Consider the following 20,263-nt stretch of genomic DNA (forward strand, 5'->3'; position numbering starts at 1 on the left):
TGGGGCACTATACTACTGATGCTATATACTACTGGGTGCACCATACTACTGGTGCTATATACTACTGGGTGCACCATACTACTGGGGCACTATACTACTGGGTGCACGATACTACTGGGTGCAAGATACTACTGGGGCACTATACTATTGGTGCTATATACTACTGGGTGCACCATACTACTGGTGCTATATACTACTGGATGCACCATACTACTGGGGCACTATACTACTGGGTGCACGATACTACTGGGTGCACGATACTACTGGGGCACTATACTATTGGTGCTATATACTACTGGTGCTATATACTACTGGGTGCACCATACTACTGGTGCTATATACTACTGGATGCACCATACTACTGGTGCTATATACTACTGGGGCACTATACTACTGGTGCTATATACTACTGGGTGCACCATACTACTGGGGCACTATACTACTAGTGCTATATACTACTGGGTGCACCATACTACTGGGGCACTATACTACTGGGTGCACTATACCACTGGTGCTATATACTACTGGGTGACTATACCACTGGTGCTATATACTACTGGGTGCACTATACTACTGGTGCTATATACTACTGGGGCACTATACTACTGGTGGTATATACTACTGGGTGCACTATACTACTGGTGCTATATACTACTGGGTGCACCATACTACTGGGGCACTATACTACTGGTGCTATATACTACTGGGGGCACTATACTACTGGTGCTATATACTACTGGGTGCACCATTTTTCATCTGTAATAGGATATTTAGACTGGGTTGTGATAAGGGGTTATCCAAACCTGAACGGGCCCTCTTTCTTTACTGAAGATGTGGTAAACAGACACCTGTAGCAGGCTAGGCACACAAACGTATTTTTGGTCCACGTCCGATCTGCATTTTTTGCGGGTTGGATGCGGACCCAATCACTCCGTGTGCTGTCCGCATCCGCACATCCATTCCGTGGCACTCGCAAAAATTTAGAACATTTCCTTTTCTTGTCCGCATTACAAAGATAGGACTTGTTCTATTATGGGTCGGACGTTCTGTGCCGCAAAATGCGAAATAAACACAGGCAGGATCTGCAACTTGCAGACCACAAAAGAGGCTATGGTGGTGGTGGGCATGAGCCCTTAGTGTGGGGGCAACAACTGGGATTTCTCCTTTTGGATGGTAAGGAGTTCTGACCACAGTGAGGCATGTGAATGGAGTAGTGGTTGGCGCACGCGTCCTGCGCTGTACGGTCACCTTCAGCCCATAGACATCGCATGCATGACCACCAATCCTTTCAAACTCCTTTTCACAGAGCTGCCAACTTTCTCAGGAGTCACCCGGGTTTCAGGGCTCTCCTCAAAAGCACCGGGTCAATTCACCTGATTTTCATTGCGCCGCTTGCAACATTCCATAGGCGCAGACCTGCAACTCTGCATGGCATCGCGAGACAGGGCACACGTGAGTATTAGACTGTGCGCACTATATAAAGAGGGCATAGGCAAGAGGCACTACTATATAAAGGAGGAACCGCATAAAGCAGACAGAAAATACAAGGCACTATGTATGGGTTTTACAGTGTGTATGAATAGGAGGCACTGCACTCCATAGTGGCTACATGTGACAAAGGCAAATACATTCATACACTCCAATTGTACCCTCCATCAGACACTGATAATTTTAATAGTTTTCTATAGTTGTTTGGTTCATTTATTTTAAAATAATAACTAATAAAGAAATATTTTTATTTTCAGTTAGGGACCCCTACAGGGAATTTAGGGTCTGAATAGACCATAGATGTGTTTTTACAGTGTGTGGCGCTTATCCATAATGGACACCAAGCACACTGCACTATAGAGGGCACAGCACGTGGCACTTTGTATTCGGGCAGTGTATATTGATGTTATATTCAGGACACACCGTGTGGTACTAGGAGCTTGTGTTACTATGAAGGGCAGGGGTCAGCAACCTCAGGCACTCCAGGTGTTAAACTACGTCTCCCATCATGCACACTTGCTTGGCTGCTCTCTAAACTCCCACACAAGTGGAAAGAGCATGCTGGGAGTTGTAGTTTCCCAACAGCTAGAGTGCCAATGGTTGCTGATCCCTGATGTAGGGTGTCAATGTGCTTTTGTAAAGCAAGAAGCTAAAGACATCTAGATGGCAAGTTCTGCAGAGTGGGAGAAGTCATCATGGTGGTCTGAACGGTGGCGGAGGCGTCACCACTAAGTCACTAAAATGGAAAGGTTTATTTCATGGTATAATCTACAGAGTAGTGATGAGAGGTAGGATTCTGTTTTCTGAAACTCCCAGCATACATTTACTACTGTTCAGGCCAGGGTGGGAGCTGCAGTCTCACACTGTGCAAACTCATAGGGCAAATGATAACCTGGAGTATGCAAATGGTACCTGTACCCACTTGCTTTTTTTTTCAGCTGTTGCCATAGTTACATACTGACCTTGGTTCTGGAGTTCTGTAAATACACTGAATTTGGTTTTGGAGAGCTCGGTATGGCACTGTATCAATGCTACCACTCTAGTTTATATAATAGACCACGTCATCTCATGCAAGTCACGTCCCACCACCTGGTGCACGAGTATCGCCCTTCGAAGATCTTTCTGAAGTTGACATCCGTCTTTGCTGTAGTTGAGGAACAGGAGATCTGAAAGCCATTTTAGTGATTTGTTGGGGGACTTCGCTTTTATTATTTTTGTGGAATAATCCTGTTAAAGTATTAGGCTACGTGCCGGCTATGTGCATTCTGCCCTTTGCCAATTGTAGAAATGCCTATTCTATATTTTTTTGCTGTCAGCACCCTTTGCTGCCTCATTGAAGTGAATGGGTCCGCATTCCAGCTGCAAAAAAAGCGGCTCAGATACAGACCATAACAGTGGCCGTGTGCCTTAGGCTACTTTCACACCTGCGTTAAGAGCTAATCCGTCTGGTATCTGCACAGACAGATCCGCACCTATAATGCAAACGCTTAGATCCGTTCAGAACGTATCAGTTTGCATTTTGTCCATGATGATGCAAACGGATCAGTTTTGACTTACACTGAAAGTCAATGGGAGGCAGATCAGTTTTCAATTGCACCATATTGTGTCTGTGAAAACAGATCCGTCCCCATTGTCTTACATTGTAAGTCAGGACGGATCCGTTTGGCTCTGCATCGTCAGGCGGACATCAAAACGTCCGCCTCCAGAGCAGAATGGAGGCAAACTGAGCGGATCCTTATCCATTCAGAATGCATTGGGGCAAAAACTGATCAGTTTTGGGCCGCTTGTGAGATCCCTGAAACGGATCTCACAGGCGGACCCAGAAACGCCAGTGTGAAAGTAGCCTTAGAGAAATGCATGACTAGTGAGGCCTCATTTGCCGCGAGACAATGTGTAGTTTTTGTTAATATCATTTTGGGGTGTGTATGACTATTTGATCACATTTTATTCAATTTTTGGAGAGAGAAAGTGATGGAAAAAAAACGGCAAGTCACCATTTTTATTTATTTCCCCGTTACACCATTTAACATAGGGGATGTTTGTTTTATATTTTAACAGTACAGATGTTTATGCACGCAGCGATATCTATGATGTTATTTTATTTTTGGGGAAAGAGTTAATTTCAATTTTTATATTTTTAACCATAACCACAACATCTGAGGGGTTAAATGACTGCAATCCCCTGATCTCTTACATTAGCTGTATGAAACAGCAGGCACCCGGTAGCTATGGTGCTTGATCCAGAGCAGGTGCCATCTTTAAAGACCCAACATCTGCCACACATGTGCGGCGATGTCAGGAAGAGGTTACTACATCCCCCTTTCAGTATCTGTATTGGGACAATTTCACACGTTTTCTTTTGGCTTGGTTGACTAAAGTGCACCAGAATGACGGCTGGTTTGAATCTTACAGCAAAAATAAAACCGCTGTCACATCTACTGTAAGGGCCTCATTTAGCCAAACTAACAGTAGGACTGGCTTTGTTGCCTATTGCAACCAATCAGAGCACAGATTTCATTTTTCCAGAGCAGTTCAAGATATAAAAGCTGAGCTCTGATTGGTTGCTATAGTCAGTCTTACTATATGAATGTTTTGATAAATGGGGCTCACAGGGGAACATTCATTGAAGTCTGTTACAGTAAAATGCATCAGATTTATTAAGCAGCGCAAGCCTCAATACATTTTTTTGCATCTTGTGCCAGAAACTGAAAACTACACCAGCTACGGACTGGCATAGATTCCAGTTATAAGCTACACCAGACAGTTTTCTGCTCTAATGTCAAATGTGTTCCTGCCCCCCTCCGCTAAATCCCACACACTTTTTTAAATGGTAGAAATTCTAGAAAAAAAAAAAAAAAGTTGAGCAAAAAAAATTGCAGCCTATGTGCCCCACAGTGTTTTTGTTTGTGGCATTTTAAAGGGGTCGTCCAAGTTGGGAAAAACATGTCAAGTGAATGGGACTGATGCTGCAGCAATGCCATGTGACTGATGGTCGTGACGTCACTGGCCTAGACTAAGCCACGAGTGCCGGGCCAGTTGATTGGTGGTGGTACCGATGTTGGCCCTCCAAAGATCAGATGCTGATGACCTATCCATTCTAGAGGAAAGGTCATCAATTACAAATAGTTGGATAAATGAGAGCGCATTCAAAGACTCCATACACAGGTAAATCACAGGTGTCCATTTGGACCCTTTGAGAAACCGATTAGTCACCGCAGCCATTGCTCACTTACAAATGGAAACCATGATGCTAAAGCCAACAGAACCTTACTAGCTTCACCAGTTTCAGAATAAAGGACACTATTCTACTTGTCACCACAGGCATTGGATATTTATAATATATTTGTTCACATTTATTGTAAATAAAACAGAAAAAAGTTTGAAACTCATTTTTTTATTAACACACGTTCACAATACAACAAAGATACATAATAATAAATTTCTACACTAATATTGCAGAACTTTGCTTTAAACACACAAAAAAAAAAAAAAAAAAACATTTCAAGTCAATTCAGGAAACATACAGATCAAGCCTCAGTTATTGAAAGGATAAATCTAATGAACAACATGGTGAACACATAACATGGAAGCTTTACAATCAAGTGTCAAAACTTAATGGTTTAATTTTTTTTTGACTGAATTGCATTGGCGGAACCACAACCATCTAAAGTCAGGCAGCTGCTGAATAAAGTCCTCCAGTGTCAATGAGATTTTCATATTGATGGCCCAACAATGAAATTAGCGGAGGTCAGACTCCCAGCACCCCTGTGGCAAGTACAGCGCCGTCCATTCGATAGCAGCTGTGCTTGGTGCTGTATCTCAGCCCCATTTACTTGAATGGGACGGAGCAGCGCCTAGGCCATGTGACATCACATGGCCTAGAAAAAAGCCTAAGGCCTCGTTCACACTTCAGTGTTTGGTCAGTGATTTCCATCAGTGATTTGTGAGCCAAAACCAGAAGTGGAGCCTCCACAGACATGAGGTAGAAGGGAAAGATCTGCTCCTGTTCTGTGTTTAGAGCCGCACCTGGTTTCGGCTCACAAATCACTGATGGAAATCACTGACTAAACACTGAAGTGTGAACGAGGCCTAAGGCTCCTTTCAGACAAGCGAGCTCCACGCACTGGACTTGCAGCGTGTGTAAAAGCAAGAGCTCCCGTCCTGAACTTCCAGCACTGATGGGGTCGCATAGAATTATATTGATTTATGATGCTATGTAACTCTTAGAGGTCTGGAATGTATTGGATAACACTGATATAATGGTGTCAGTGTTATCCAATACATTCCAGAACTCTAAGGCCTCTTTCACACGGGCGTCATATTTTTGGCCCGGATAAGAGGCGGGTGCGTAACACGCGCGATTTTTCCCGCGCGAGTGCAAAATATTGTAATGCGTTTTGCACTCACGTGAGAAAAATCGCGCATGTTTGGTACCCAAACCCGAACTTCTTCACAGAAGTTCGGGCTTGAGATTGATGTTCTGAAGATTGTATTATTTTCCCTTATGAAAATAATAGCATTCTGAATACAGAATGCATAGTACAATAGTGCTGGAGGGGTTAAAAAAAATTAACTCCTCTTGATCGCGTAGTTCCCGGTCTCTTCTTTACTAGCTGTGGGCTAAATTACCTGTGGTGATGTCAGATCACATGCTCCAATCACATGGTCCATCACCGTGGTGATGGAGCATGTGATCTGACTTCACCACAGGTCCTTTAGCCCACAGCTCATCATTAAAGAAGTAAAGAAGAGACCGGGAACTACGCGATCAAGAGGAGAAGGGGAGTTAATTTTTATTTTATTTTTTAACCCCTCCAGCGCTATTGTACTATGCATTCTGTATTCAGAATGCTAATTATTTTCCCTTATAACCATGTTATAAGGGAAAATAATACAGTGAATAGACTGTCACCTAGAAACCATACGTGAAAAATCGCACCGCATCCGCACTTTCTTGCGGATGCTTGCGATTTTCACGCAACCCCATTCATTTCTATGGGGCCTGCGTTACGTGAAAAACAGAACATGCTGCGATTTTCACGCAACACATAAGTGAGGTGTGAAAATCACCGCTCATGTGAACAGCCCCATAGAAATGAATGGGTCCGGATTCAGTGCAGGTGAAATGCGTTCAACTCACGCATAGCACCCACGTGGAATACTCGCCCCGTGTGAAAGGGGCCTAAGGGTTATGTAGCATCATAAAATCAATATAACGCTATGCGACAGCCAGTGCTGGGAGGTCAGGACGGGAGCTGCTGCGCACTCGCGCTGCGAGTCCAGAGAGTGGAACTCACTCATCTGAAAAGGGCCTACGTGGTCGCGCCACGCTGCTGCCTCTTCATACAGCTGATTGGCAGGGGTGCTGGGAGTCGGACCCCCAACTATCGGATATTAATTACCTATTCTAAGATTGACCATTACTTTAAAAATCTCGGAGAACCCCTTGAAAGTAGTTCTGTCATAAGGGGGGGGGGGGGGGGGAGGAAATAAAAAAATTATTAAAAATATCCATTCAAAAATAAAAGTAAAATGCTGGTTCCATGGCTCTACTTAGACCCACATTGGGATTCTTCATTTCAATTTCTGCAACTTTTGAAAATCAAGTGCTTTAAAGGAGACCTGTCATCCATTTCATGCTGCCAAAACTATGGGCCGCATGAAATCCTGAGAGGCTCCCTCATCACAGAGGGCTAGATTTTATTCTGAAAACAGAAAAAAAAAAGTTCGGGCACAATCCGCTGTGAAGCTTCTCTCGATTTGCATAGTGGCAGATTAGAGTAAAATATACCTCTTTGGAACAAGGGAGCCCCTCAGGACTTCATGCCACCCACTGTGTGGACAGCATGAAATGAATGACAGGTTCCTTAAGACTATTACCAGTGACTGAAGACGAGTTTATTTTGATTCGTATTTGCATTGTGAAATCATAAAAGGTGCAAAATTAAAACGTCTCATGAACAACAAATCAGACTTTTTTTTTTTTTTTTTTTAAAAGCTTCAAATCAGAAAATGTGTTAGGACCTTAGAGGAAGCCCGTCAGCACTTTTGACCACGCTAAGCTGCTGGCAGCAGTGTGTGGAGGCTGGGGAAAGCAGTACTATTATATATTTAGTGTAGCAGTACAATTATCTTTTATTATAAGGCGTAGTGTGGATATGACGTTTTATTCTGCCAGATTCTGCTACTAAAGTTCCCGGAAGCCAGAGCTTCACTTAAGTGCTCTCTGCATTCAGCTGCTTCACAGCATATCTTCTCCGGAAGACAGGTGTACAGGTCCCCGGCTTGTGAAGCAGCTAAATGCAGAGGACTTTACAGTGAATCCCTATCCTGGGAGCTTGCAGAAGCCAAATCTGCCAGAATAAATGTTCATATTCACATTACTCCTGGTGAGAAAATCTACACAAAAGATTTAAAATGGTCAAAACTGCTGACACTCCATTTAGGGAAGTTAAACCTCCAATATGTTGTATAAAATATCCCTTTTACCTCTAGGACCTATGCTGTAAGCGGCCTTCTTGCTCTTGGCAGACATTTTTCTAGTGGTGAGCCTTGCTAGCTATGTGCAACAAGAAACTCTGATGACAGGCCCATACAATAGTGATTTTTGTTATATCTCAAATGTGGAACTATGAGTGTAAGGGTCCATTCACATGTCCGCAAAATGGGTCCACATCCGTTCTGCAATTTTGCGGAGCGGGTGCGGACCAATTCATTTTCAATGGGGCCGGAATGTGCTGTCTGCATCCGCACAAAAATAGAACATTTCCTATTCTTGTCCGCAATTGCAGACAAGAAAAGGCATTTTCTGTGAGAGTGCCGGCGATATGCGGAACGCACATTTCCGGTGTCCGTGTTTTGCTGATCCGCAAAACACATATGGACATGTGAATGGACCATAAAGGCAACTTTTGGTTTTGGAGCTGTGGTAAAAGGCAAGTTTCGAGGGAGACAGGGGTAATATCACCCGTTACTGCAACTTTAATATTACCCTATTATTAGAAAAAGTTGTGCAACAATTTCAAAAATTAAAATTTTAACAAGTTTGCTCACAACTTTTGTCTCAATAAGGAAACAGATCAAATTTAGACTATAGAAGGTCAAAAGTCAAGATGGATCCCTAACCTTCCTTCAAACTGTTCACTTTTTTCAGATCCACTTTTGGGTTGAGCTAAGATTATATATAAAAAAAAAGTCAAATTTGTCAATGAAACAAATGCCTAGAAATAATCATCAAAATCAAAATAATCATCGCCCTCATTTACAAGTGCTAAGGTAGAATTTGACATGAGAAGCAAGGACTCCTCTTTCGAGGCATTAGCTGTGCTGGTGGTAGGGTAGTGTGAAGGTTGTGAGGTAGGCTGCAGGACGCCTCCCCCGCCTTGATCGTCATTTGCCTGCTGTAACTGGCCAGCTGCTGCGATTCCACAGCCATCTGCCAACATGTCCAGATACTTGCAGTCATTTGGCTGGTTAACAGGAGGAGAGGGTGAGAAAAGTTCTGCAAAGAACTCAGCATCTCCAGGACTGCTACATATAGAAGTGCTGGAGCTCATAGTGCAGACTGAGTCGTTATCTGTATGGTCTATTTGTTCCTGAAGCTCCTGCATATACCCTCGGAGGTGCTCCTTCCGATTAAAGCCACCTTGAGGAACACCATTTGCCTGGTCACCACTCGGTTGGGTTTTTGCATACTTTTCTAATATGGCCAGCTCATTTTTCTTGGCCTTTAATTTTTTCAGTAACTTTAGCCTCAGTTTACGGATTTTATCTTCACTGGATGATCTCCCTTCTTTGGACAGCAATCTGCTATAATCTAAACCACTACTCCTGGGTATCCGAAAATCTGATGTTGCGGGTGCTGGCGACGGTTTAGATACTGGCATTACCTTTTCTACTGGAACACGGAAGGACGGCGTACTCACAGTATTTGATGGAAATATTTTAGATGCCAAAACGCTACTTTGATTCATAGACCTGCCTTGAAAGCCATTAAAGTTTTGAGCTTTCTTGGGGGCGCTGTCTGCATCTGTTACCTTGAACGGAGCACAAGGTTTGAGCGTTAAAGTTTTCTTATTTGCAGCAAGGGGATTGAGCAATCTGGTCATCCAGTTTCCAACTGAGCTGTTCTTGGTGTCATGGGGCTTTTGATTTGGCGTGCTGGTTGCAATGGCTTCACCCACTGGTTTTAAAGGACTCAGAATAACACTGCAATTCCTGAGGGGAACAGTCTCAGCACTGACGTCCGAGGAGACTGGCAACATAAGTGAACAGTCCTCTCGACTCTCAAGCTGCACATTAGTTTCAAGTTCGACACTGTGGGCATCTTCGATATCAGCCTCCACGAGAGAAGTGCAAGTAGCAGGTGGCTGAAGCTCGGTGACTGTTTCTATAGGACGGCCATTTGCATCAAGTGGTATTTCAACTAGTGTCAGTGTAATGACATCATCATCAGCAAAGCCATCCATTCCTGCAAGTGGATCTGATGTATTTAAGGCAACTGCAGGAGTTATCTTTTGGGAAGGCTCAGCATCCTCCTCTAAGGAAGAGCTCAGACCTTCAGAGACCATGGATACATTTAATGAATCTTGCTCTGCTTCATCAAGCTCCACATTTTCCTCAAAAGTATGCCCATCAGTCCTCTCCCATATGGCAATATGAATGTCGTCAGCTCGTACCCTAAATTGCTGGTGCCTTCTGCAGAACGAGCCTCGAAGGTCATCAGACTCAAGCCAGGTACCTAACAGGAAACAAAAATGAAAACATTCAGAAACCTTAGCAACGTCTAACATGCCTGACGTGTTAACCACTTAAAGATGGCCTGTCCAGAGGTTTGGCCTCCAATGCACTAACCGGGAATTTGATACCGATTGCCTATCCTCAAGATATTAAAAACGGACATCAAAAACTGACCTGTGCCCTTCATTCTCTGGGTCAGTACGATTACAACGATACCACATTTTTTTTTACACCATATTCTGACCCCCACAACTTTTTTTTTATAGTTACTGTATCTACTGAGCTGTGTAGGGGCTAATTTTTATCGGGACACACTGCAGTTTTTATTGATACCATTTTAAAGTGTGTGACTTTTTGATCACATTTTATAAAAAAAATAAAATTTTTAGCAAGAGAAGTGATGAAAGTGGCGATCCGTAAATTTTTACCCTATTTTTATTCATGTCATTTGCTGTATTGGAAAACTGTATTTTTTAATAGTACGGGCGGTTTCAGAGGTGTTGATGCCAATGCTGTTTATATTTTTTGTTACGTATTTTTTTTTATTCTACGGAAAGGGGGTGTTTTAAATTTTTATATATATATTTTTTTTTTTTACAGCTTTGTAGCTAGTGTTTGAGGCTACAAGACTGACTTTTTTTCCCTTCAATATTACCAGACTCCATACAGGAGCATGGTAAAATGTTAATTGCTCATTTCTTATGTTGGCCTGTCACCTGCTGGCCAAAATGAGAATTGCAGCCCCGATACCCTGGGTTTCTTCAGAGAGACCCAGTGTACTGAAATCAGTTACCGGAACCCTTATTGGCTGCAGAGGATGCCGGTAAGAAGCCCGGAAGCGCGAGCTGCATGCATGAGCAGGCACCATGTTTACTCATTGCTCCAGTGCCATACATATACTGCGGTGGGAGTAAAAGGGTTAAGCTGGATTTACACATGATGATTGAGCGGCCTATGCGTTCTTAGATCCCAGAGGCCTGTTACTCCACCTGTGCTCACGTGATCAACCTGACATACGTGGGGGATGCTGCAGGGGGTTTAACCACTTAAGGACCACAGGTTTATACCCCCCTAGTGACCAGGCCCTTTTTTACAAATCGGCACTCCACAACTTTAGCGGTTTATTGCTCGGTCATGCAACTTACCACCCAAATGAATTTTACCTCCTTTTCTTCTCACTAATGGAGCTTTCATTTGGTGGTATTTTATTGCCGCTGACATTTTTACTTTTTTTGTTATTAATCGAAATTTAACGATTTTTTTTGCAAAAAAATGACATTTTTCACTTTCAGCTGTAAAATTTTGCAAAAAAAAACGACATCCATATATACATTTTTCGCCAAATTTATTGTTCTACATGTCTTTGATAAAAAAAAAATGTTTGGGCAAAAAAAAAATGGTTTGGGTAAAAGTTATAGCATTTGCAAACTATGGTACAAAAATGTGAATTTCCGCTTTTTGAAACAGCTCTGACTTTCTGAGCACCTGTCATGTTTCCTGAGGTTCTACAATGCCCAAACAGTAGAAAACCCCCACAAATGACCCCATTTCGGAAAGTAGACACCCTAAGGTATTCGCTGATGGGCATAGTGAGTTCATAGAACTTTTTATTTTTTGTCACAAGTTAGCGGAAAATGATGATGATTTTTTTTTTTTTTTTTTTTTCTTACAAAGTCTCATATTCCACTAACTTGCGACAAAAAATAAAAAATTCTAAAAACTTGCCATGCCCCTCACGGAATACCTTGGGGTGTCTTCTTTCCAAAATGGGGTCACTTGTGGCGTAGTTATACTGCCCTGGCAATTTAGGGGCCCAAATGTGTGAGAAGAACTTTGCAATCAAAATGTGTAAAAAATGACCGGTGAAATCCAAAAGGTGCACTTTGGAATATGTGCCCCTTTGCCCACCTTGGCTGCAAAAAAGTGTCACACATCTGGTATCGCCGTACTCAGGAGAAGTTGGGGAATGTGTTTTGGGGTGTCATTTTACATATACCCATGCTGGGTGAGAAAAATATCTTGGTCAAATGCCAACTTTGTATAAAAAAAATGGGAAAAGTTGTCTTTTGCCAAGATATTTCTCTCACCCAGCATGGGTATATGTAAAATGACACCCCAAAACACATTCCCCAACTTCTCCTGAGTACGGCGATACCACATGTGTGACACTTTTTTGCTGCCAAGGTGGGCAAAGGGGCACATATTCCAAAGTGCACCTTTCAGATTTTGCAGGCCATTTTTTTACACATTTTGATTGCAAGGTACTTCTCACACATTTGGGCCCCTAAATTGCCAGGGCAGTATAACTACGCCACAAGTGACCCCATTTTGGAAAGAAGACACCCCAAGGTATTCCGTGAGGGGCATGGCGAGTTCCTAGAATTTTTTATTTTTTGTCACAAGTTAGCGGAAAATGATGATTTTTTATTTTTTATCTTTTTTCCTTACAAAGTCTCATATTCCACTAACTTGCGACAAAAAATAAAAAATTCTAGGAACTCGCCATGCCCCTCACGGAATACCTTGGGGTGTCTTCTTTCCAAAATGGGGTCACTTGTGGCGTAGTTATACTGCCCTGGCAATTTAGGGGCCCAAATGTGTGAGAAGTACTTTGCAATCAAAATGTGTAAAAAATGGCCGGTGAAATCCGAAAGGTGCACTTTGGAATATGTGCCCCTTTGCCCACCTTGGCATCAAAAAAGTGTGACACATCTGGTATCGCCGTACTCAGGAGAAGTTGGGGAATGTGTTTTGGGCTGTCATTTTACATATACCCATGCTGGGTGAGAGAAATATCTTGGCAAAAGACAACTTTTCCCATTTTTTTATACAAAGTTGGCATTTGACCAAGATATTTCTCTCACCCAGCATGGGTATATGTAAAATGACACCCCAAAACACATTCCCCAACTTCTCCTGAGTACGGCGATACCAGATGTGTCACACTTTTTTGCTGCCAAGGTGGGCAAAGGGGCACATATTCCAAAGTGCACCTTTCGGATTTTGCAGGGCATTTTTTACACATTTTGATTGCAAAGTTCTTCTCACACATTTGGGCCCCTAAATTGCCAGGGCAGTATAACTACACCACAAGTGACCCCATTTTGGAAAGAAGACACCCCAAGGTATTCCGTGAGGGGCATGGCGAGTTCCTAGAATTTTTTATTTTTTGTCGCAAGTTAGTGGAATATGAGACTTTGTAAGGAAAAAAGAAAAAAAAAGAAAAATCATCATTTTCCGCTAACTTGTGACAAAAAATAAAAAATTCTAGGAACTCGCCGTGCCCCTCACGGAATACCTTGGGGTGTCTTCTTTCCAAAATGGGGTCACTTGTGGCGTAGTTATACTGCCCTGGCAATTTAGGGGCCCAAATGTGTAAGAAGTACCTTGCAATCAAAATCTGTAAAAAATGGCCGGTGAAATCCGAAAGGTGCACTTTGGAATATGTGCCCCTTTGCCCACCTTGGCAGCAAAAAAGTGTCACACATGTGGTATCGCCGTACTCAGGAGAAGTTGGGGAATGTGTTTTGGGGTGTCATTTTACATATACCCATGCTGGGTGAGAGAAATATCTTGGCAAAAGACAACTTTTCCCATTTTTTTATACAAAGTTGGCATTTGACCAAGATATTTTTCTCACCCAGCATGGGTATATGTAAAATGACACCCCAAAACACATTCCCCAACTTCTCCTGAGTACGGCGATACCACATGTGTGACACTTTTTTGCAGCCTAGATGCGCAAAGGGGCCCAAATTCCTTTTAGGAGGGCATTTTTAGACATTTGGATCCCAGACTTCTTCTCACACTTTCGGGCCCCTAAAAAGCCAGGGCAGTATAAATACCCCACATGTGACCCCACTTTGGAAAGAAGACACCCCAAGGTATTCAATGAGGGGCCTGGCGAGTTCCTAGAATTTTTTATTTTTTTGCATAAGTTAGCGGATATTGATTTTTTTTTGTTTTTTTCCTCACAAAGTCTCACTTTCCGCTAACTTAGGACAAAAATTTCAATCTTTCATGGACTCAATATGCCCCTCACGGAATACCTTGGGGTGTCTTCTTTCCGAAATGGGGTCACATGTGGGGTATTTATACTGCCCTGGCTTTTTAGGGGCCCTAAAGCGTGAGAAGAAGTCTGGAATATAAATGTCTAAAAATGTTTACGCATTTGGATTCCGTGAGGGGTATGGTGCGTCCATGTGAGATTTTATTTTTTGACACAAGTTAGTGGAATATGAGACTTTGTAAGAAAAAACAAAAACAAACAAAAAATTTCCGCTAACTTGTGCCAAAAAAAATGTCTGAATGGAGCCTTACCAGGGGGGGGGGGGGGGGGGGGTGATCAATGACAGGGGGGTGATCAATGACAGGGGGGTGATCACCCATATAGACTCCCTGATCACCCCCCTGTCACTGATCACCCCCCCTGTAAGGCTCCATTCAGACATCCGCATGATTTTTTACGGATCCATGGATACATGTATCGGATCCACAGAACGCATGCGGACGTCTGAATGGAGCCTTACAGGGGGGTTATCAATGACAGGGGGTGATCAGGGTAATCAGGGTGATCACCCCCCTGTCACTGATCACCCCCCCTGTAAAGCTCCATTCAGACATCCGCATGATTTTTTACGGATCCATGGATACATGTATCGGATCCACAGAACGCATGCGGACGTCTGAATGGAGCCTTACAGGGGGGTTATCAATGACAGGGGGTGATCAGGGTAATCACCCCCCTGTCACTGATCACCCCCCCTGTAAGGCTCCATTCAGACATCCGCATGATTTTTTACGGATCCATGGATACATGTATCGGATCCACAAAACGCATGCGGACGTCTGAATGGAGCCTTACAGGGGGGTTATCAATGACAGGGGGTGATCAGGGTAATCAGGGTGATCACCCCCCTGTCACTGATCACCCCCCCTGTAAAGCTCCATTCAGACATCCGCATGATTTTTTACGGATCCATGGATACATGTATCGGATCCACAGAACGCATGCGGACGTCTGAATGGAGCCTTACAGGGGGGTTATCAATGACAGGGGGTGATCAGGGTAATCAGGGTGATCACCCCCCTGTCACTGATCACCCCCCCTGTAAGGCTCCATTCAGACATCCGCATGATTTTTTACGGATCCATGGATACATGTATCGGATCCACAAAACGCATGCGGACGTCTGAATGGAGCCTTACAGGGGGGTTATCAATGACAGGGGGTGATCAGGGTAATCAGGGTGATCACCCCCCTGTCACTGATCACCCCCCCTGTAAAGCTCCATTCAGACATCCGCATGATTTTTTACGGATCCATGGATACATGTATCGGATCCACAGAACGCATGCGGACGTCTGAATGGAGCCTTACAGGGGGGTTATCAATGACAGGGGGTGATCAGGGTAATCACCCCCCTGTCACTGATCACCCCCCCTGTAAGGCTCCATTCAGACATCCGCATGATTTTTTACGGATCCATGGATACATGTATCGGATCCACAAAACGCATGCGGACGTCTGAATGGAGCCTTACAGGGGGGTTATCAATGACAGGGGGTGATCAGGGTAATCAGGGTGATCACCCCCCTGTCACTGATCACCCCCCCTGTAAAGCTCCATTCAGACATCCGCATGATTTTTTACGGATCCATGGATACATGTATCGGATCCACAGAACGCATGCGGACGTCTGAATGGAGCCTTACAGGGGGGTTATCAATGACAGGGGGTGATCAGGGTAATCACCCCCCTGTCACTGATCACCCCCCCTGTAAGGCTCCATTCAGACATCCGCATGATTTTTTACGGATCCATGGATACATGTATCGGATCCACAGAACGCATGCGGACGTCTGAATGGAGCCTTACAGGGGGGTTATCAATGACAGGGGGTGATCAGGGTAATCAGGGTGATCACCCCCCTGTCACTGATCACCCCCCCTGTAAGGCTCCATTCAGACATCCGCATGTGTTTTGTGGATCCGATCCATGTATCCATGGATCCGTAAAAAATCATGCGGATGTCTGAATGGAGCCTTACAGGGGGGGTGATCAATGACAGGGGGTGATCAGGGAGTGTATATGGGTGATCACCCGCCTGTCATTGATCACCCCCCTGTCATTGATCACCCCCCTGTAAGGCTCCATTCAGACATCCGCATGATTTTTTACGGATCCATGGATACATGGATCGGATCCACAAAACGCATGCTGACGTCTGAATGGAGCCTTACAGGGGGGTTATCAATGACAGGGGGTGATCAGGGTAATCAGGGTGATCACCCCCCTGTCACTGATCACCCCCCCTGTAAGGCTCCATTCAGACATCCGCATGATTTTTTACGGATCCATGGATACATGGATCGGATCCACAAAACGCATGCTGACGTCTGAATGGAGCCTTACAGGGGGGTTATCAATGACAGGGGGTGATCAGGGTAATCACGCCCCTGTCACTGATCACCCCCCCTGTAAGGCTCCATTCAGACATCCGCATGATTTTTTACGGATCCATGGATCGGATCCACAAAACGCATGCGGACGTCTGAATGGAGCCTTACAGGGGGGTTATCAATGACAGGGGGGTGATCAGGGAGTGTATATGGGTGATCACCCGCCTGTCATTGATCACCCCCTGTAAGGCTCCATTCAGACGTCCGCATGTGTTTTGCGGATCCGATCCATGTATCCATGGATCCGTAAAAATCATGCGGACGTCTGAATGGAGCCTTACAGGGAAGTGATCAATGACAGGGGGTGATCAGGGAGTGTATATGGGTGATCACCCGCCTGTCATTGATCACCCCCCTGTAAGGCTCCATTCAGACGTCCGTATGCTTTTTGCGGATCCGATCCATGTATCCGTGGATCCGTAAAAATCATACGGACGTCTGAACGGAGCCTGACAGGGGGGGTGATCAATGACAGGGCGGTGATCAATGACAGGGGGGTGATCAGGGAGTTTATATGGGGTGATCAGGGGTTTATAAGGGGTTAATAAGTGACGGGGGGGGGGGGTGTAGTGTAGTGTTTGGTGCGACTGTACTGACCTACCTGAGTCCTCTGGTGGTCGATCCTAACAAAAGGGACCACCAGAGGACCAGGTAGGAGGTATATTAGACGCTGTTATGAAAACAGCGTCTAATATACCTGTTAGGGGTTAAAAAATTCGGATCTCCAGCCTGCCAGCGAGCGATCGCCGCTGGCATGCTGGAGAGCCACTCGCTTACCTTCCGTTCCTGTGAGCGCGCGCGCCTGTGTGCGCGCGTTCACAGGAAATCTCGGCTCACGCGAGATGACGCCAATCGGCGTTAGTGTGACCTGGCAGCGCCGCAGCATTGACGCCTTTCGGCGTTAGCGAGACGGGAGGAGGTTAAAAAAAAAACAAAAAAAAAAAACAAACCAACAGTCTGCTCTACTAACACTCCCGTTATAGTAAACATTTGTATTTCACATAAATTATTTGTGGAGCAGATTTTCTTAGAACTGTGCGCTGTCATTACTGCTACTCATCCTGAAAATGTATAAAGTTGGCAAATGGGCAACAATCTCCTTGTTCATACATAGGCTGACACCATCAGTACTGATCCATACAAACAACTATACATGGTATGAACAGCACAAAAATCCAGGTGTGACAAAAAACACTTTATAATAAAAAACAAAAATAAAAAATATTTGGATCTGACACTCACCATCGTTATTGGATATCCAAGTACAGAAGTGCTTATTCTTATACTTAATTACAGCCTTTATTTCATACGAATTGCCTTTAAGTTGAAATGAATATTCCTTCAGATTACTGCTTGGCAAACCTTCTACAAAGTGGACCATGAAGACTGAACTCAACCTACAAAGAAGAAAAAAAAAAAAGACAATATAACATTTGCATGTAATATAAATATTTTGCTACTCTGACCAAGTGAGAATTTTTAATATCAAGTTAAATAGACAAGAAATTAAAGGTGTTGTCTAGTCTGAGATCATGGAGGAAAAATAAAATAAAAAAAAGACCAATGGAGCGATGGATTTGTGGGGATTGGCTCCTTTGTTATTTTTGATTACACCGACTGCCTTTATATGATCTTGGTTACCCCCGTCACAGCTTTGGATGCAGGAACCCCTTCCCCACTGTCCCCGCATGCCCTGCTGGAACAGGGTATTCTTCAGTGAGTGCTCCGCAAACTTTATTGTCAGCTTTTCATGATGACCATGACATGCATGGAACCCCCATTTACAAATCATGTTCTGGACCTAAAAACCACAAAATGTTAGCAATTTTAATCAAATAAAGATTTTTCTTTCTACACCATTTTTATTAGGAGTAGATGCTTGTTATTCAGAACAAAAATCATGCAAAATAAATTCTCTAACTCCAAAAGCTCACAAGCATTTCTGTTTGTAGTATTAAAGTGAAAGAAAAAAAAAAAAAAAAAGAAAACAGCATACTTTTCCAGAACCATGGACCGTTTTTGTTCAGTATTCTGACACCGGTTGCACGGCCCTATATGTACAGCATTCAGTGGACGCCATTCTGGAAGTACCTTTGTGAACGTTGTCATTGTTTTTTGATTCCTACAAAAAAGGGAAAGAAGAAGAAAATAAAAAAATAAATCAGCATTAGGCTACATGCACACAACCGTATGTGTTTTGTGGTCCGCAAAAAAACAACATCCGTATGCCATCCGTTTTTTGTCGGACCCATTGTAACAATGCCTATCCTTGTCCGCAACACGGACATACTGATGCGGACAGCACACTGTGTGCTGTCCACAGTTTTTGCAGACACATTGAAATGAATGGGTCTGCATCCTATCCGCAAAAAAACAAAACAAAAATATAAAAATAAATAAAATAAAAAAACATGTAAACAAAATCTGTTCGTGTGCATGAGACCTTAGTAGTCTTACCACTTAAGTGCAAAGCTATTAAATAATGCCTTAATTTGTCCCAATCAATGCTATTTTCAGGGAGCTCATATGGCGGAAGGGGCAACCGAGAATTAAGCTGGAAACGTTGCAATATCCTAAAACGGAAGGGGGCCTTGCAGTGCCAAACCCCTGGGTGTACTTCCTGGCGGCACAGTGCCAACATTTTAAGGGGTGGATGGAATTGGAGTTGAGTGAGATGTCGTGTCAGTTGTTTCAGCATTGCTTGTCCTCTAGTGACTTACTGCTACTCCTTGAGACTGGGGGGGCTGGGAGGAGTGGTCCGTTGGGTGATTTGGGACACTTGATGCAGTCCGTGTGGAGTAAGGTCAAGCTCCTGAGGGGGTTTTTCGGCAATACGGAATACACTCCACTGTGGGATAATCCCGTGCTGCCGGAATTCCTCTCCCTGTCTGAGTTTGGGGCATGGAAAAGGAAGGGTATTCTGAGGCTGGGACATCTTTTAGAGGAAAAGAAGTTCAGGTCATTTGCCAGATTTCAGGAGAAGTATGAACTGCCTAGAACTCACTTTTATAAGTACCTTCAGGTGAGACATGCATACAACTCCACATTTAAAGGTGCAACTGTGGTGGCGGGGAGAGATGCTGCATTGCACCAGATTCTGTCCAGGGGGGCGAGGAGAGGTATGATTTCCTGTATATACAAGATGCTGCTTGATAAGTTTCTATTGTCACACCCGCTTGCGGCTAAAAGTAAATGGGAGAAAGATGTTGGCGGATTAACTGACGACCAGTGGTCTGACATACTAGAGGCGATACCTCTCTCTTCCTTGAGTGAAGGGCGTAAACTCTCGCAGCTGTTTATTGTCCATAGAGTCTACAAAACACCGGTTTTTTTGTTCCGTATAGGGTTTAGACCCACGGATGAGTGTCCAAGATGCTCTGTAGTGTCTGCAGATTTGATGCATATGATGTGGACGTGCGAGAGGTTGGGGAGGTACTGGGAGATGGTACGTCAGACAACACAGGACGTTTACAAAGTTCGAATACCCTCTGACCCGAAGGTGTGTGTGTTGGGGTATGTCTCTGAATTGGCCACCGGTCAGGTGCATAAAGTAGCTATAGGTAGAGTGTTGTAT

General features: G+C 43.9%; 1 protein-coding gene across 1 annotated transcript in view; it reads right to left on the reverse strand.

Annotated features, from left to right (window-relative positions):
• Positions 1-8,265: 8,265 nt before the first annotated feature.
• The window catches only part of USPL1 (ubiquitin specific peptidase like 1), a 53,123-nt gene continuing 41,125 nt past the window's right edge, over positions 8,266-20,263 (reverse strand). Inside the window, exons 7-9 of the mRNA XM_044285467.1 lie at positions 18,686-18,811; positions 17,932-18,086; positions 8,266-10,228 (exon numbers count right to left, since the gene is read on the reverse strand). Of these exons, the coding sequence (XP_044141402.1) occupies positions 8,709-10,228; positions 17,932-18,086; positions 18,686-18,811 (1,801 nt within the window). The 3' untranslated portion in view covers positions 8,266-8,708. The remainder of the gene's footprint in view (positions 10,229-17,931; positions 18,087-18,685; positions 18,812-20,263) is intronic.

This window comes from Bufo gargarizans, chromosome 3 (assembly GCF_014858855.1).
Source record: "Bufo gargarizans isolate SCDJY-AF-19 chromosome 3, ASM1485885v1, whole genome shotgun sequence".
NCBI classification, from domain to species: Eukaryota; Metazoa; Chordata; class Amphibia; order Anura; family Bufonidae; genus Bufo; species Bufo gargarizans.